Source organism: Mycteria americana, chromosome 3 (genome assembly GCF_035582795.1).
Source record: "Mycteria americana isolate JAX WOST 10 ecotype Jacksonville Zoo and Gardens chromosome 3, USCA_MyAme_1.0, whole genome shotgun sequence".
Lineage (NCBI taxonomy): Eukaryota > Metazoa > Chordata > Aves > Ciconiiformes > Ciconiidae > Mycteria > Mycteria americana.
This window is the reverse complement of record NC_134367.1, coordinates 94,852,467-94,870,064: the sequence shown is the minus strand read 5'-3', so window position 1 is coordinate 94,870,064 and position 17,598 is coordinate 94,852,467. Positions and strand designations below refer to the sequence as shown.

Sequence of the window (17,598 nt, the reverse complement as noted above, 5' to 3'; positions counted from 1 at the left end):
GGTGGAGTTGAGCTGTCATATTTGCTTTTCCCTCTCTAGGCCGTTTTGCTCGCTGGCAGTAGTTTTCAGGATCAAGTTCCTTGTGCTGGCAAAAAGGGATATGGGAGAAAATCCAGAGGAAAACAGTTTTTCTTGAGTAAACCCTTCTGTGTTGCGCAAGAAGTTTTCTTCCTCTGCTCCATGTGAATATTTAGTGCTGTGTTAGGTAGCATTGAAGGCTAAAGTTTGGCCTTTGCATTATAAGGCACTAGACTAGAATTGGGTATGGATTGATCCCTGGCTGTGCTTCAGGCTTCCTGCCTGACAATGGACAAGCCATTTAATTCCTTTATCTTCCCCAGCTGGCAGCATGCAATAGCAGCATTTCCCCACCTAACAGCACTGCTTGGAGGATAAAAGCATCAGTGTTTTGTGAGGGCCTGTACAGGAGCCCATTTGAGCACAAAGGCTTCCTTCCACCGAGGGGCTATCCCCAGCAGCATCCCTGTACCATCATCAGCACCCCTGTCTCTAATCCTGCTCTTGCCGGGAGCAGATAAGCACCCGGCAGAGAGGTGCCAAGTCTCTGCTGTCCCCTGGGTCCTTGGCATCTCTGCCAGGGTTGCCAGTGAGTGGTGGTGCTGGGGTTTGTGCCATGGCTGCCTGTCCCCCACCAAGTGGCTTGGGGCTGAGAGCTGATCTTGTGCAGCCACTGTGCTTTATAGAATCATACAATTGTTTAGGTTGGCAAAGACCTTTAAGATCATCAAGTCCAACCGTTAACCTGGCACTGCCCAGTCCACCACTAAACCATGTCCACAAGCAACCACATCTACATGTCTTTTAAATACCTCCAGGGATGGTGACTCAACCGCTTCCCTGGGCAGCCTGTTTCAATGCTTGACAAACCTTTTGGTGAAGAAGTTTTTCCTAATATCCAATCTAAACCTCCCCTGGTGCAACTTGAGGCCATTTCCTCTCGTCCCATCACTTGTTACCTGGGAGAAGAGACCGACCCCCACCTCGCTACAACCTCCTTTCAGGTAGTTGTAGAGAGCGATAAGGTCTCCCCTCAGCCTCCTTTTCTCCAGGCTAAACAGTCCCAGTTCCATCAGCCGCTCCTCAGAAGACTTCTTCTCCAGACCCTTCACCAGCTTTGTTGCCCTTCTCTGGACACGCTCCAGCACCTCAATGTCCTTCTTGTAGTGAGGAGCCCAAAACCAAACATAGTATTTGAGGTGCGGCCTCACCAGTGTCTAGTACAGGGGCAATGATCACTTCCCTAGTCCTGCTGGCCATGCTATTTCTGATACAAGCCAGGATGCTGTTGGCCTTCTTGGCCACCTGGGCACACTGCTGGCTCATGTTCAGCTGGTTGTAGACCAACACCCCCAGGTCCTTTTCCGCCGGGCAGCTTTCCAGCCACTCTTCCCCAAGCCTGTAGCGTTGCATGGGGTTGTTGTGACCCAAGTGCAGGACCTGGCACTGAGCCTTGTTGAACCTCATACAATTGGCCCCAGCCCATTGATCCAGCCTGTCCAGGTCCCTCTGTAGAGCCTTCGTTCCCTCAAGCAGATCAACACTCCCACCCAACTTGGTGTCACCTGCAAACTTACTGAGGGTGCACTTGATCCCCTCATCCAGATCATTGATAAAGATATTAAACAGAACTGGCCCCAATGCTGAGCCCTGGGGAACACCGCTTGTGACCGGCTGCCAACTGGAGTAAACTCCATTCACCACCACTCTTTGGGCCTGGCCATCCAGCCAGTTTTTTACCTAGCAAAGAGTACACCCGTCCAAGCCATGAGCAGCCAGTTTCTCCAGGAGAATGCTGAGGGAAACGCTGTCAAAGGTTTTACTAAAGTCTAGGCAGACAACATCCACAGCCTTTCCCTCATCTACTAGGCAGGTCACCTTGTCATAGAAGGAGATCAGGTTAATCAAGCAGGACCTGCCTTTCATAAGCCCACGCTGACTGGGCCTGATGATGTGGTTGTCCTGTACGTGCCGTGCGATGGCACTTAGGATGATCTGCTCCATAACCTTCCCCAGCACCGAGGTCAGGCTGACAGTCCTGTAGTTCCCCGGATCCTCCTTCTGGCCCTTCTTGTAGATGGACATCACATTTGCTAACCTTCAGTCATCTGGTACCTCCCTGGTTAGCCAGGACTGCTGATAAAGGATTGGAAGTGGCTTGGTGAGCACTTCTGCCAGCTCCCTCAGTACTCGTGGGTGGATCCTATCTGGCCCCATAGACTTGTGTATGTCTAAGCGTAGCAGGTCGCTAACCATTTCCCCTTGGATTATGGGGGCTTCATTCTGCTCCCTGTCCCTGTCTTCCAGCTGAGGGGGCTGGGTACCCAGAGAACAACTGGTCTTACTATTAAAGACTGAGGCAAAGAAGGCATTAAGTACCTCAGCCTTTTCCTCATCCTTTGTCACTATTTTTCCCCCCACATCCAATAAAGAATGGAGATTCTCCTTAGCCCTCCTTTTGTTGCTAATGTATTTATAGAAACATTTTTTATTGTCTTTTACGGCAGTAGCCAGATTAAGTTCTAGTTGGGCTTTGGCCCTTCTAATTTTCTCCCTGCATAACCTCACGACATCCTTGTAGTCCTCCTGAGTTGCCTGCCTCTTCTTCCAAGGGTCATAAACTCTCCTTTTTTTCCTGTTTCAGCCAAAGCTCTTTGTTCAGTGAGGCCAGTCGTCTTCCCCGCTGGCTCATCTTTTGGCACATGGGGACAGCCTGCTCCTGCACCTTTAAGATTTCCTTCTTGATGAATGTCCAGCCTTCCTGGACTCCTTTGCCCTTCAGGACTGCCTCCCAAGGGACTCTGGCAACCAGTCTCCTAAACAGGCCAAAGTCTGCCCTCCAGAAGTCCAAGGTAGCAGTTCTGCTGACCCCCCTCCATACTTCTCCAAGAATTGAAAACCCTATCATTTTGTGATCGCTATGCCCAAGACAGCCTCCAACCATCACATCACCCAGAAGTCCTTCTCTGTTCCCAAACAACAGGTCCAGCAAGGCACCTTCCCTAGTTGGCTCACTCACCAGCTGTGTCAGGAAGTTATCTGCCACGCACTCCAGGAACCTCCTAGACTGTTTCCTCTCTGCTGTATTGTATTTCCAGCAGACATCTGGTAAGTTGAAGTCCCCCACGAGAACAAGGGCTAGTGATTGTGAGACTTCTCCCAGCTGCTTATAGAATATTTCGTCTGCCTCTTCATCTGGTTGGGTGGTCTGTAACAGACTCCCACCGTGATATCTGCCTTGTTGGCCTTCCCCCTGATTCTTACCCATAAACACTCAACCCTGTCATCAGCATCATTAAGGTCTGGACAATCAAAACACTCCCTAACATCCAGGGCTTCCCCACCACCTCTCCTTCCTTGCCTATCCTTTCTGAAGAGTTTATAGCCATCCATTGCAGCACTCCAGTTATGCGAGTCATCCCACCATTTTTCCGTGACGGCAGCTATACCATAGCTTTCATCCCCTGGGAAGACTTTGCTGCAGGGGACCTGGGGTGCCTGTGGGATGGATACTGCTGTGCACAGAGCTCCGGACAGAGATGAGTCCCTGCTGCCCACCACTTTTCAGTAGCAAAATTGGATTTTAGATTCTTGAATTAAGGGTAGCATTTGTATTTCTAGCTCTTTTTAACTATGGCAAGAATAAAACAGGCTTTCAGTGAAATTTTATTTCAGTCTCTTTCTGTGGCTCTGGCTCCTGCAGTGATTTCCCCCCCACCCTTACTCCATTTCACAATTGAAATAGCCTTTCGCTTTCTGTGGAGGCTGGGTATAGCAGCAGGTAAACATGGCCATTTGTTGAATCTTTCCTCTCCTGCGTGGAGGGAATGTTTGCGTTGCCATCACAGCGTGATTGCCCTCGCATCCCCAGCTCTCTCTGAGCCAGCTAGATGGGGCCCTGGAAGCAGTGGAGCGGTGATAGGTGATAATTCAGCATAGATTCAGTGCCTGAGTGTTTACCCAGCTTCTCAGATGGGCTTTGTGGTCTGCACTGAGCTCTGTGCCTGTGCAGGAGCTTGTCTGACAGTGGTGGAGCTGCTTCAGTCATGTAGACAGGGAGGTCTGCAGGAGAGCTGGGGCACCAGCTAGTCAAAGCCCCAAGTGCCTTGCTTTGCTAACCCCACAGCCGTGCGCCTGCCCTCTGGGGTTAGCAGCCCTGAGTGTACAACGTCCCCTTTGGCTCTCCATGTAGAGAGAAGTCCTCCCCTCCGACAGCTCTTCTCTGCCAACCCTTCTGCTGCTCACCAGACCCCAGTTCCCGCCTCGGCATTGAAGAATTTGGGCCTCAAGGTTTAGCATTTTGAACAGCACCAGCTGGAGTTTCATGGAAATACTCTTACTCTTACCCAGCTTGTGTTAGTGTACTCTGATTGCATACTGGTTTGGTTTTTGTTATTTTTCTTGTCTACTGTTTTGAGTATACTTGGAGCTTGAATCTGTCTCCCTGTGTTTCCAGGGATGGGTTTTAGCACGTATGTGTGACTTTGGTGGAGGCCTCACCAGCGAAGTCTGGAGTATCCTGCCAGCCAGGGAACCCAGTTTGAAACCACTCCCTTTGCCTTTCCTTATTTTTCATGATTCAACAACACAGCTGTTGCCTGATGGTTTTTTTCCCCTTTTGATATGAAAAGGAGCCTGTAGTTATTCATTGATTAGACTTCATGGACCTTTGCTGCTAATCTAGTCGACAGATGACTAGCAAATTGCCATTTTTTTCTCCCTTTTGAAGGGATGAAGCATCTGTGTTGTGCTCTCCTTTCATCTCCTATGTTAAATGGTCCAGCAATGAAACAACAGCTGAGTTTCAAAGTATGCTGGTTTATAGATCTGTGCACACGGACCTCTTTGTTGAAGAGTCACTGTTGTACCAAAGTGGCTTAAAGTATAAAAAGGGAAAGGAAGTGGAACAAGCAGCACCAACGGTGACTTTGGGAATGAGCTGATCTTGAATTCAGGGAAAAGAGGAGAGGGGCAAAACCCTTGGGACCATTTGAGCAAAGCCCGTTTGCTTGCAAAGGTTATTAGCAGCAGATCCTGGGGATGCTGCCTGTTGGGCTTTGCTGCCTGTGCTGACAAGCTGCAGCATGGCTGTGAAAGGCGTTTTCCTGGCTGGATGGGGGCATGCGGCTTCAGTGGCTCCTGCGTGCTGCAACGGAGGAGCGAGAAGGGAGAGCAGAAGTGCGGAATGCATGAAGGGCAGCTGACTCTCGTCTGTCCGAGGCAGGCTTGGCTCTCCTGTGAACCGGCTGCTCGGAGGCTCCTGGTGATGGGCATGCTGGAAGCTGAGAGCACAAGGGCTTACAAAGGCCAGAGGGTCAGCAGGTTTTATGGATGCCCCTAACTGGTCATTCTCCTTCAGAGAGTGGTGGGTGCATGGAGCAGCTGGAGATTGACTCAGGAGACTGAAGAACTGGTGGGGGAGGCAAGGAATCAAACCTGCCAAGGAGCCTGGTGCTGGCCTGTCCTCTGGGGACTGTTCCTGCAGCACACGGGCAGGATAAGCGAGTATCTGTGCTGCCCATGTCCCGTTGAGTTCCTCTCTTTGCAGCCCTCTTTTCTCTGACTGGGCCGTTTCGTTTTCGGGTATTTTACCAGCTGACAAACAAGTCAGTCTGTCAGTGGTCTCCAGGATAGAGGATGCCTGATTTCTCCCCCATGCTGCTTGCCTCTTTCGTGTTTTCCCCTAAAATGCTTAGGAGCTTTAAGTAACAACCAGACAAGAAATGGGTTTTTAAGTGCAATGCTTTGAGCACTCAGCTTGGCAGGATCACCTCACCTGAGCATGGCTCTGTGGCTCATTGGGTTTTGCAGCAAGATTTAGAGACAGAGCTCAGTCTTCGAAGCTGGCACAGTGGGAAGTGGGTTGGGAAAGATGGTGAAGTCTCTCTTATGGCCATTATGAGTCAGACATGCTTTTTTCATTTCCTAACCAAAGCTGGAAGCTTCCAGGACAGTATTGCTGAGGTGCAGGCTCTGACTGCCACCATATCTGGAGCCCCTAAAGATTTGAAGACAACCTACTTCGTATTGCTGGCATTGAGTCATCTGTACAAATTCCACACAGGCGTATGAGTTAGGCAGTTATGCAGAGTTTATGCCACTGTAATGTTGTGTGTGTAACATCTGTCGCTCGATTCCTATCAAACAAAGCTGCCGATCGATTTTGCTCTGCTGCTTGATACGCTGCAGTTAGGTGGACCTACGTAAGAGAATTTTGGGAACACCTACGAAAACTAGTGAGCCAGTGCAGGTGGTGGAGCTGGGGCTTCGGGGTGGTCAGTGATGATCTGGTGACTCTGATACTTTAGTAAAGCACACAATACCTCTTCTGTTTTAAATTGAACAAAGGTCTCAGGATCGGGTGTTGCAGACACTGGGGGCTGTACCTGCTATTCGTGACATCTCACATGATTTTGTTGCTGGTATTTTTCTAAAAGAAACAAAACTATAAACGTGCTTCAAGGAAGTGACATTGATCAAGCAAAAAGTTATTTTAAGGCTGTGCAAATCATCTGGCTGAGCTTTGCAAAAGGAAACTCTGTTTCTGGAGATGCAATCAGCCAGAGACGTAAAGACATAGTCTTGGTCTCTTCGAAGTCAAAAACAATTCCATGCTATTTTAAGTAGCCAAGTTTCATGCTCTGTGATTACTTTCCACAACTCTGTCATTTCTCTGTGCATTTCCCATTGAAAATTACACTCTTCTCTTCTTGCTCAAGAGTGCTATGGAGTGTTGTGTAGGGTTAGACATGGTTGCTTTGCATATCTCGGAAGTGGCTGTGTTTCTTTTGTGGGTGGATTGATGTTTGTGTTTTAATCATGATCAGTGTACAAATACCAAAGGAGTCAGAGACATTTTGCTGCTGAAATATGACACGTTCCCTGCTGCAATTTTAGGCTAGGAGTACAGTAAGCAGAACCCTTAGCGTCAGCATGCAGGGAGGGCTTCATGGTGGCTTTTGCTTTAGGACAGCCTTGTGGTAGCATGGAGCTGCCCAGGCAGCACACCGTGTTGGAAGAGTCAACAGGAGGAGCTTGGGCAAGAGAGAAGTCCAAGAAGTGGGAGGAGACCTGGGACCAAGGATGTGCTTTGCTCCTCAGCTATCCCTGGGGGCTTGTGCATTGCCTCCCTCTCTGCTATGGGACTAGCCTGGCCTTGTGTTAAAAGTTGGAGCCTAACCAGGCTAAGCTGTACCGGGCAGCTTCAGATGGGAAGTTCCCTGCAGGGGCTGTGCACCTTTTGCCGTTGTGCTGGGCAAAGAGGCTGGGAGGGGCTGAGATGTGGCGGAGGAGGCTCCCAAGCAAGCAGCCAGGGAACGTGTTCAGAAAGTGGCAGTGACAGAGGTTCCGCTGGGCAGGCTGTGCAAAGACGTCCAGTGCCTGGGCTCAATTACACCCACCCTCTGCCATCTCCTCTCCCTCTGCTATTGTGCTGGTCTGAACTACTGATAGGTACAGGCGGTCTTTCTTCAGCCATTAATACGCTATTGATCCACAGCCCTGCTGACAGTGTTAATGGACACTGATTGTGTATTATTATTTCCATAATCGTCCTCAAGCTGGAGTGAATTTTCCTTTTCAAATGGCCCATCGATATCATGCCCTGCATTGTGGGCTGGAGCTGGCCTGGTTGATTTGTTTTGTCAAAAGTTTTAGCAAAGCCTGTGGTCTTCATCCGCAGTGGAGCAATCAATGAGACCAGCTGAATAGTGACGGAGCACACAACAAGGCAGCTGCCCTCCCCTCCCAGAGCAGGCATGAGCAAGGTGTTTTGTTTGACCGTCAGGATGCTGCCCCTGCAGACCCTTCCCATCCCACTAGACCTTCCTCTCTCCTGCTGAGCGTTGCTAGCACGTCTCTTCCCTTTATTTGTGTGCTGGCTTCTCTTTGTGCTCTGCTAAGGGGACATGACCCCTTCCTCAGTGGTCTTGCATGTTTGTATGCCCCTGCTCTTCAAGCAGAGTTGTGCATTGTATGAACAGACAGGATAAAATGCTACCTAAAGCAGTCACTTCGAGGCCCGAGATGCTCCCTGGGTGCTTTGCTGAGCAGGGTCTGTAACTAACGGTGCCGCAGGGCAATTCCACCCATGGACAGGCAGTTACTGAGAGTGGCTGTTCAGCAAGGAATGCCACATGTGGATTTCCTTAATGAAATGCTTATTCAACCCCACGTGCTCCATAAACACTGTATATTTTTCCCCTTTCTGGAAACTCCCTTCAAGATGCATCCCTTACGTGCCACTTGCTCCGGACGGGAAGGGTGAGGGAAGGAGACAGGCAGGTCCTTGAGGGGTTTAAGCAGCTGATTAGCAGCCAATGCCCCCCGTCCTTGCTTCCATGTAACCGAGAAATGTGGGTCCAGGGAGCCTGTAAACAGTAATGGGGAAGGACCCTGGCTTCTTTGCCTAGCTTATGTGCAGAAGAGGCTGAATTATAATTACACCAGATGTATGGGAGGGCATCACTTGCCTTGCAAAGCAGGGTGGTACATTAAGCCTGAGGAAGAGGGAAAGCTCCAGGTGCAGCTGTCCTCTCTCCCCACCCTGCAGGAGGGTGGTGGCAGAGGTGGGTGGATTCAGTGTCCCTGTGTGTGCAGCTGCAGGTATTGGGCCAGCAGCTTTGGAGATGGATGCTCTTCATACTTGAGACCATCTGCAGGACATATGCAGGTGGCAAAGGTGGTGGTGGGGCAGGGTCTAACAGTGATGGCTAGTGTTAGCCTGCTGAGAAGGCAGCATTAAAGCTGCAGTTGATGCTGTGCTGCAAAAAGGGGTGAGCAGCCTGCCCTTGCGGTTGCTGACCGTGACTGAGGGAGTGTCAATGCAGTATCTGTCACTCACCACCCTCTCTGTGAAGAAGGTCTCATCATTGCCATTGTAGCGATGGGATCTCAGGCTCAAAAAGATGAATGGCTAGACCTGTGAACCAAATACAGATTACTCAGTCCTCTCCAAAAGGCCATTTCTCTCTCCTTTTCTGTATTTTAATGATATTAGCAACCTCTAAGCACCAAGAGTCTCATAAACTTTCCAGATTATGGTTATAATAACATTGTACAGTACACTGCACTGGGAATAAAGTTATTTTATCCACTCCAATTTCCTTTTGTTTTAATGTGTAAATATATCAAGTGAAAGCATAGTAGGAAATCTCAGTGCAAAGGCCAAATGCATTGCAAGCCAGCCCTTTCCTGAGGAAGGGCCTAATGCTGCAGGTTCAGAGCCTGAATTTTTCCTTTGTAAAGCATCTGGCACTCAATATTTGGCTGGCGCAGTTTCTCTGGAGGACTTTGTATTGGGACCCTTCCCTAAGTCGATCTGTCACCTGGAAGCGGAAGGGAAGTGATGATGCATCTGTCCCTCAAAATGTTGGGGAAAAGGGTAGGCAGCAACCTGTCCCCTCTTCCCCTGCAGAGGTCATCAGAGGTCTTCCTTGGACCTCTGCTTTGGGGTTTGCCAGCCTGAGGAGAGAGATTCTGCTCCAGCAGGACTTAGCAGGGCAGGCTGTATCTGTGCAAGGGCTGTTCTTCGTGGAGCACTGCTGAGCGTGGCTGAGATTACTGCTTCCTCTCCAGCACCTGGCCTCATGCTTCTGGCCTTTCTTTTCCCTGCTAAGGGCCTTCTGTGAAACTGTTTACTCTGACAGGCACGGTCCTGCCATCCTGTTGTGCTGGCAATGTGCAAACTGTCTGCATGCTGAAATTCTCCAGGAGACCTGGGATGATGTCAAACAATAATGTATTCTTTCTGTTCAAGCACATTAAAAGTGCAATTAATCCTCACAATGTCTCTGCCCATCTGTAATACGGCATGAGGTGACTTTCCCAGCCTTTGTGAGCTGTGGCAGGCTGAGCCTGGAACCGAGACCTTGTGATTTAATGCAATCCCCTAAGAGCTGGGTTGGTTTGTTGCTCAGCCCTCACCACTTCACTAATGTCAAGTTGTAACCAGAGGCAGAGTTTCTCAGACTCCTATGCCATCTACTCCCATGCTTTTCTCTCCAAGACAACCCCAGGCTTTCTGAGCTCCCTTTTGAGAGATAGGTGTTCATATAAGGTTTAAGACCTGGAAAAACGGTGGTTGTTCTGCTGGGGACCTGGTGCTGTGATTGCAAGAGAGATGTTACAGCTTAAACAGTGGGGTTCTCTTAAAAGGATGTCCCTTTCCAATGAATATAGCTGAAAGGTATTAGTGATGGTAACACAAACAAGTTAAGACACCTGTGAACAAAGCTGGATGTGCACACCCTTGCTTGTAAGCTTCAATACAGCCCAGTGGACCCAGGGAGAATTTGGGAAAAGAGGACAAAATTATGACACAGGGCTTATCCCTAGGGTTGTCATTTTGCTGTAGACTAGTGCCATATAATGCTTTCTAGTGCCAAAAAAGGATTAGTTTAAACAATATTTCTATCAAACTCGGAGGGACACCAACAAATTACCACAAGGTATTTTGGCACCAGAATAGTTGCACGAACCCCCTCGAATCCTGTACCACTGTACCTAATGATTTTGCTGTGGAAATTCCCCGTGTAAAAATGCCTTTGGGCAGGTGGCAGGAAAGGGTTACAGAAGACCATTTAAATTATGGAAGTGGGATGGCCAAAGGGAAAAGAGTGTAAGTTGAAAGACCTACATTGTATACCATGTGGGGTACAGCAGAGCAACTTAAGGAAACATTTAACTGGGAGCTAGAGTTGCAGATAAATATTCTGATTCTCCATGGGGTGGCTGGAAATTAGTTTTTGCAGGAAGGTCATGTTTGCAAAGGGAGAATAGAGCCACCAGCTGGCAAATGCAGCCCAGAGACTGTGAAGAGAGGTTACAAGGGCTTTGCTGCTGCAGGGTGCCAGGACCCCACTGAAATGCAGGCAGCACAGATCGGGGATGGGGAGGAATATGGTACAGGATGGGAAGGGACAGGGTCTCTCTTTTAATCACAGAGCAGGGATTTTTCAGCATTACAGCCTGTGTCTCGGCACTGTGAGTGCAGGTGGGGTTAAAGGCAGGTCTGCAGAGGACTGATCAAAGGGCTGAAACGGCACAAGAGACTGTCATTTGGATTAAGGTGTATTGGAAAAGGTTATATAGGCTTCTGAATTACTCCTCTGCCACTGTTCGCTTGATAAGCATTCATGATGTCTTTTCCTGATAAGTCACTATTTTACTTAATGTTGTATTTACATATCTGTATGTATAGCCATACATGTATGTGTATACAAACACCCAGGTATATGTAAGCACATATATTTCTCCTGGGTTCAACAAGACTCTTCTGCCACCCAGGCAGGGGAAGGTCACTCATCTGCTCAGTTGTATCAGTGAAGCTTTGACAGTCGGTTTCAGCATTCCGTGATGCTCGAGCGATAGCAGGCACGTTCCTGGGAGCCCTGCTAGAGGGGGAAGACAGGAGGGGCTGAGGGATTCATCTGTGTTTGTGCCATCATATTATTCAAATACACGTGTTACTTCTGTTAGTCAACAGTTTAGACAGTAATAATGATTTTAACAAAGTGCCACCACGCTGGAAAGACAGAAGAGATGCAAGAAGAGGGAGTAGCTTGCTGCAAGTGCAGTGCTGCTGCCTGGGTGCTGGGTGGCCATGGCAGGCTGTGGAGCCCCAGCAGCAAGAGCAGCTTGCTGCCCACTAGCCCTGTGTCCACTCTTGTCACTGCTGCTTGGTCAGTACATTCTGGTGAGACCAGTTTGTGCAGGCTGACCTCAAAGGCAGATCTCCTCCACTGCCCGAGCCCAGCCTGCCCTAGGTCTGTGCTGCTGGTGGATTAAACCAGCATAAATCTGAGCACTTCCCTTGCCCAGGTGATTGGGTTTAGGGCATTTTGGTCATGCCAAAAGAATGGGGGAAAAAAAAAATAGTAGTATTTGAAGCTCAACTAACCTTGAGGAAAAAGTGGGTGCTTAGTTCAGCTTTAATAGGTTGTGCAAAATCTGTGCTTGTTTCAGGAGGCTTGCTAAGGCTCCTTGATTTAAACCCTTTGATCATCTCCTCAGTGGTTTGTTCGTTTGCATTGTATTTCACTAACGCGAGCTAGAGCTGTGACTGCAGTCACCTGGAAGCGTTGTAGCAAGACGGGGAAGTGTCCCAGGGGGACTCTCACTGAGGCACCGATTCTTAGACACGTTTGTGAGTTTCTCTGCTCCTTGAAGTGCGACTGGAGTTTTCCCCTTGAACAAGCACAGGTGTCCCGTTGGGCTGTGCAGTCGCCTTCAATATGTCTCAGCCGCTTCAGTGATCACACAAAAGCTTTTGGAGTAGGGACCCAAGGGCTGTTTGCACAGGACTCTGGAGCTGTTCTTTTAGAGCTTGTCTCTCCCTGCTGTTGGTCTACAGTGGTCTACAGGGCTACAGTGGGACATAATTGCCATTTGCCAGGCATGAAGTTTTTAAACTTTGTTCTGGGAACTTTCTTTCCACGTATTTTTCCACAGCACCGGTCTTCACTTGTCTTCCTGGCTGGACTGGCAGTAACTGGGCTCTGATTGGAGCCCTAGCTGGAGAGACCCCTGGAGATTATGGGCCCCCAGGTTCTGCAGAGGCTGTTCCCTCTGACTCAGGGCTGAGATAGGTTGCTGTGTAATTTGGGAAAGACTTCTTTCTCCTGCAGCGTGTGCTATGCCTGTTCTAGGGACGTGTGCTAAAAGCTGTACAGAGCTTCAGGACGCCTTCTGACTCTGCTCGGTAGTTATCCCAGCCCCCTGCAAGGTAAATCACAATAACCAGGCCTGTTCTAGACAGGTGTAGAGCAGTTGTGATTTGACTAGGTCCCTGCTTTAACCACTTGCACGTACACCTCTCTGGGAGAGATGAGAGCAGAGAATTCTTGGTCCTCAGCTCATGCAGGAGGGCCCCCCCAAAAAGCTCCGTATTCTGCTTTCCAGTGCCTAGAGTTGCTCATCCCAACAGGACCAAAGGTTTTAAAATAGCAGTTGATACCAGCCACCCAGGAGATGGGGAAAATCGCTCAATTTTATATCTCCTGAGACCTTTGTGTCTCATACCCAGCACCGTCCGGCTCTTCCCCTCTGTGGCTTAAGAGGTGGCTTTTCCACCCTGCTGTGGGAGCAGCCACCCTGGGCAGTGGGCATAAGGGGCTAGGGTGCTGCTTGTTTCCCTCTTTACCTCTTCTTTCCTCTCCGCAGCTCCTGCTCAGGCCCAAATCATCCATGCTGGGCAAGCATGCGTGGTGAAGGAAGACAACATCAGTGAACGCGTTTACACAATTCGGGAGGGGGACACGCTGGTCCTGCAGTGTCTGGTCACAGGACACCCCCGGCCACAGGTAAGTTTTCAGTCTTGCCTGTCACCCATGCTCCCCATGGCACTTCTTTGTAGACTCCACGTAAAGAAGAATTGTGGACAGTGGGGTGCCCAGCTTTCTCCTACGTGTTGGAGTCAAGTAGGGATGCCCCATAGCGCAAGCACTAGCTTGTTAAGCTAGGAAGCATCTAGCCTTACTTTCATGGAAAACAGTCCACAAAGCTTTGCAGGAGCCAACACAGACCGTCTAGTGGTCTTCAGTATGTGAAGTCCACCAAAAAACTGAAAGCCCAAACTGAATCCATTATACAAACCACGCTCAAAACTTTAACCCTCTTACTACAAAGCAGGAACAGCCTGAACAGGCTAGAGGAGGCTTCCCGCATGTGCTGGCCATAGGAGTTGGTCCTTCACGTTCCATCAGTCTCTCAGCTTCTCTGGATGTACAGACAAGGGGAACCTGCTTGGGGCAGTTCAGGAAGTTGTTTGTAGCGCACTTCACCGAGCCCCACGCAGAGCCCACTGGTCATTGCTTTATGGCCACCGACCAGAGGCAGATTCAGACTTGCAGCGCTGGATATATCCATGCTGTGGTCACAGTCACAGTTCAGCGGAGAGGTACAGAGCTGAGCTTGGTTAGCTGCTGCGACCTTTCCCCAGGGTCCCTAGAGGGTTGCATAGCCTCAAGCCCCATGCAGCCACCTTCCCACCCTTCAGACACTCAAGCAGGCTGGTTCAATGTTAGTGTGGATGTGTCTACAGAGATACTGGACCAGAGCATGGATCTGCCCGCTCCGGGACAGAGCGTGGTAGGAGTGGCAGCTGGTGCGTACAACGAGGCTGGATGTGCCAGAATACACTGAAGGGACCCAAGTATGATATGTGTGCCTTCTTGGCTACCTTCCCCAATCCTGCCAAAGATATTTGTGCTGAGAAGCCATCCATCTGCGTACACCAATCAACACCTCTGTGGACTTGCTTGTGAGGAGCTACTTGGCTAAGAGGCGATAACAAAGGAGAGGGAGAGAGACTCAGCCAGCAGGATTTGAAATGTTTATCCATCAAAGCATATGCTGGAAGCAATAAAAAGGAAATGGTCTGAGCCAGGCCAGCAAAAGTGACCAGCCTAGGCTTGTGACAGCGATGGGCAGATGATAGCTGTGTACGTCAGAAACGAGGAAGACGGTAGGGCTGGCCCCGATAAGGATGTTGAATGTGTGGGAAGGTGCTGGCAGCTTGTGGGGATTTGAGCCTGAGAGCCTGAGCAGCCAGAGAGATTGCTGGAGCAGAGCCTGATGCAGACAGCATGCTAGTGGGCAACATTGTGGCTTGTCATTGCCCGGACATGCACGGTGGACACCAGAGCATAGAACCAGGCGTAACCAGGGAGGCTGGAATCCGCACACATAAAACATGGCATGTGTCCTATCTCTGCCCTCCCTTCTTTCTCATGGATAGATTTCTTCCCCAACTAAGCTCTTATCCTAACCTTTGTTTAATCTTTTCTTTTCCCTTCTATCAGCCAGTCATTAAAGCATGAAAATGTGGCCAAAATACTTAAATTAGATTGAAATTGAAAAGATTAAAGAGCTGGCTGAAGTGTCCTTGCAAACAGGAGACTCTTGAGAGTCTTGGGGCCCTCAGACAATTTCATAATAAGCCTACAAAGGCTAAATAAATCCATGGTCATTAGTTCTGAAAATCTGCTCGGCCTAAGGCTCTGGGAGTGGGATGTAGACACCCCTGCTCTTTGTAGAGCATCAGCATCAATCAGGTGGTGGCAGTGAGCTTTAGGCAAAGCCTGGGGGAGGAGTGAAGGTATCTGGTCCATCTAATCTGTGGCCAATGTTGAATGAAAGTCTGTCTCCTTTCTGTTGGCTGATCTTGCTGGATCTCAGTCCCAGAGTCTAGATGGGCACCAGCGTGGGAGACCACCAGTCAGGAACCTTTAGAAGGGAGGTTGCAGATATAGGAAACCAATGGGCTGAGAAAAGCCTCCTCTCTCTTTCATTTTCTGGACTGCAGAAAAGGGGGAAGCTTGTACCACCACTGCTAGGGCTGTACCTCATTCCAGACATAAGAATAACCATGCAGTCTTTAGGAGTGCTGTCCTCTTGCTGCATGATATTTCATTTGCTGCATGATATTTCATTCACCATGAAATATCATGCAGCTCTGTTGCCCCTGCAAGCCAGGATCTTAAGGCATGTAACATAAGGACAAAAAATGCAAGATAGCTTGAAAGCTGAAGGGATTTTTTCTTTTCCTTTTCTGTATCTTTAAAATCAAAGTAAAAGCTTGTGTATTGCAAAAGGATGACTTATAAAAATAACATACACAGGGGTTCCCTGTGGGAAAGGGGCAAGAGCCAGATAGCAACTGCATTTTCTCACCCTTACTTGGAAAAGCAAACAGCAGAAATAGCCTTGCTGTCCGGAGAAAGATGAAAGACTGTTGACTGCAATAAAAGCTCTGTAGCTGTGAGCTGATGTCTGCTGTAGCTTTGTGGCCTACCAGCCACATGGGGTCTCAAGGCTTAATGCTGAACGTCCTGGGCTCTGCAGATAGTGGTACAAAACTAACCAAGTTCCTGGGTTTACAGGACCAGAGCAGGCATGGTAAATATGCAGTGTGTCTGGGTGAACTGAGTGGTTATCCCGGACACTAGGACTTAGAGATTGGTGATGAATGAGAATCAGCAGCTGGTCTACTGAGACATACTGAGATGAGCAGTTGAGCTTTGGTAAGGTCTGGTGGTGCTGTAGGGCCCATTTTTGAGAATGGCTAGGGAGGAGGGGGAAGAGGAGCAAAGGGAGCGCTGCTGTCCCCTGGGATCTCTAGTTTGTGTCACTGATTGCTTGCATTTCTCTCGTTCTTCTCGTGCAGGTGAGATGGACCAAAACTGCTGGCAGCGCATCGGACAAATTCCAAGAGACGTCAGTGCTTAACGAGACCCTTCGGATTGAGAAGATCCAAAGGCTGCAGGGGGGCCGCTATTACTGTAAAGCAGAAAATGGGGTTGGGGTCCCTGCCATCAAGTCCATTCGAGTAGATGTGCAGTGTAAGTCGTTTAGCGGCAACCCAGACCTTCCCACAGTTCTACTGCATGTCTCTGCCTCGCTGCAGGGCCGGCAGGGAGCTGCATTGCCCTAGGACCACGCACACCTGATTCAGGAGCAAAGAGACTGGTGTGGTGTCTCCTGGGTCCCTTACCCCTAGGAGATTAGATCCATCCACAAAAAAGATAGCTCTGCCTGTCCATGTGAGTCATTCTGTCACTTCCAGAGGTCCCTAGCACTTGTCTGGGATGTAGCATTGTAGAGGGTTTCTGCTTTCTTTGTCTTCATTTTGAAGCTGGCAATGCTTGAAGCAAACCGATGCTTCTTGAAATTGGTAGTGCCCCAGATGCTTGGGGCATTCCTGAAATCAGTGCCCTGCTCCCACCATTGCTACCTCTGCAGCATGGTGGAAACAGAGCAAAAGACTCTGGGATGCACCTGAGGAGGCTGAGCTGCGAAGGGGTGAACGTGAAGGAATCTGTGAGGACCCCTTGGTTTCAGTGACTCAGCATTTCTCTGGCTGGTTGCAACGTCCATTCTTCTTGTGTCCTGGAGATGCTGTTATTGGTTCTCTACCTTGGGCCCCAAGTTTTGAAGGTTTCTTATGCTGGCTTAATGTTGTTTATTCTTGGGCTGCTGTGGCCAAAAGGGAGGGAAATTAAACTTATCCCGTAACCCCCATATGGGAGGAATCCACGATTTAAGGTCTAGGCAACTTTTGAAGAGATTTGCTCTCTTGGGGAAGATTACCATTCTGCTCATTGTCCTTGGCTATCCACTATTCCAGTTTTCTCCAGCCTGAGTAACACTAAATCCCTCTCCTCACTCATATCTTCTGAGAAGGCCTAGCCAGCAAGAAGTTGATGCTAAAAAGATGTAAAACGTGATAAAGCAGCTAGAAGTCTCCCTGAACCTGTCACCACCTGTTCCCACACTCCTAGCAAGACAGTCTTCTGTGCTGAGGTGCACTATGGTTAGCTGCCAGTGGAGCAACCTCCGGGCTTCAAAACCCCAGTACCTGCCTGGAGTCTGGGCAGAGCTTTGCTGACAGCAACTGCTGCCTGACTGCTTCCTCTTAGTCCTACTGTCCAGCCCTACAGTGATGTGACCCTCACAAAGTATGCCGTAGACTTGAACATCCTTAGGCTTTCATAGGTTCATGATCCACAGCTGTATTATATTGCTTGGAGCAGCGCCTCTCTCTGCTCCTTCCTTGCTCTACCCTGTATTGGAATAGCCTAG

At 49.3% G+C, this 17,598-nt stretch overlaps 1 protein-coding gene across 1 annotated transcript in view; it reads left to right on the top strand.

The window, feature by feature from the left end:
* The window catches only part of MDGA1 (MAM domain containing glycosylphosphatidylinositol anchor 1), a 146,746-nt gene that overhangs the window by 36,385 nt on the left and 92,763 nt on the right, over positions 1 to 17,598 (top strand). The window contains exons 2-3 of the mRNA XM_075497408.1: positions 13,180 to 13,319; positions 16,184 to 16,358. Coding sequence (XP_075353523.1) covers positions 13,180 to 13,319; positions 16,184 to 16,358 — 315 coding nt within the window. The remainder of the gene's footprint in view (positions 1 to 13,179; positions 13,320 to 16,183; positions 16,359 to 17,598) is intronic.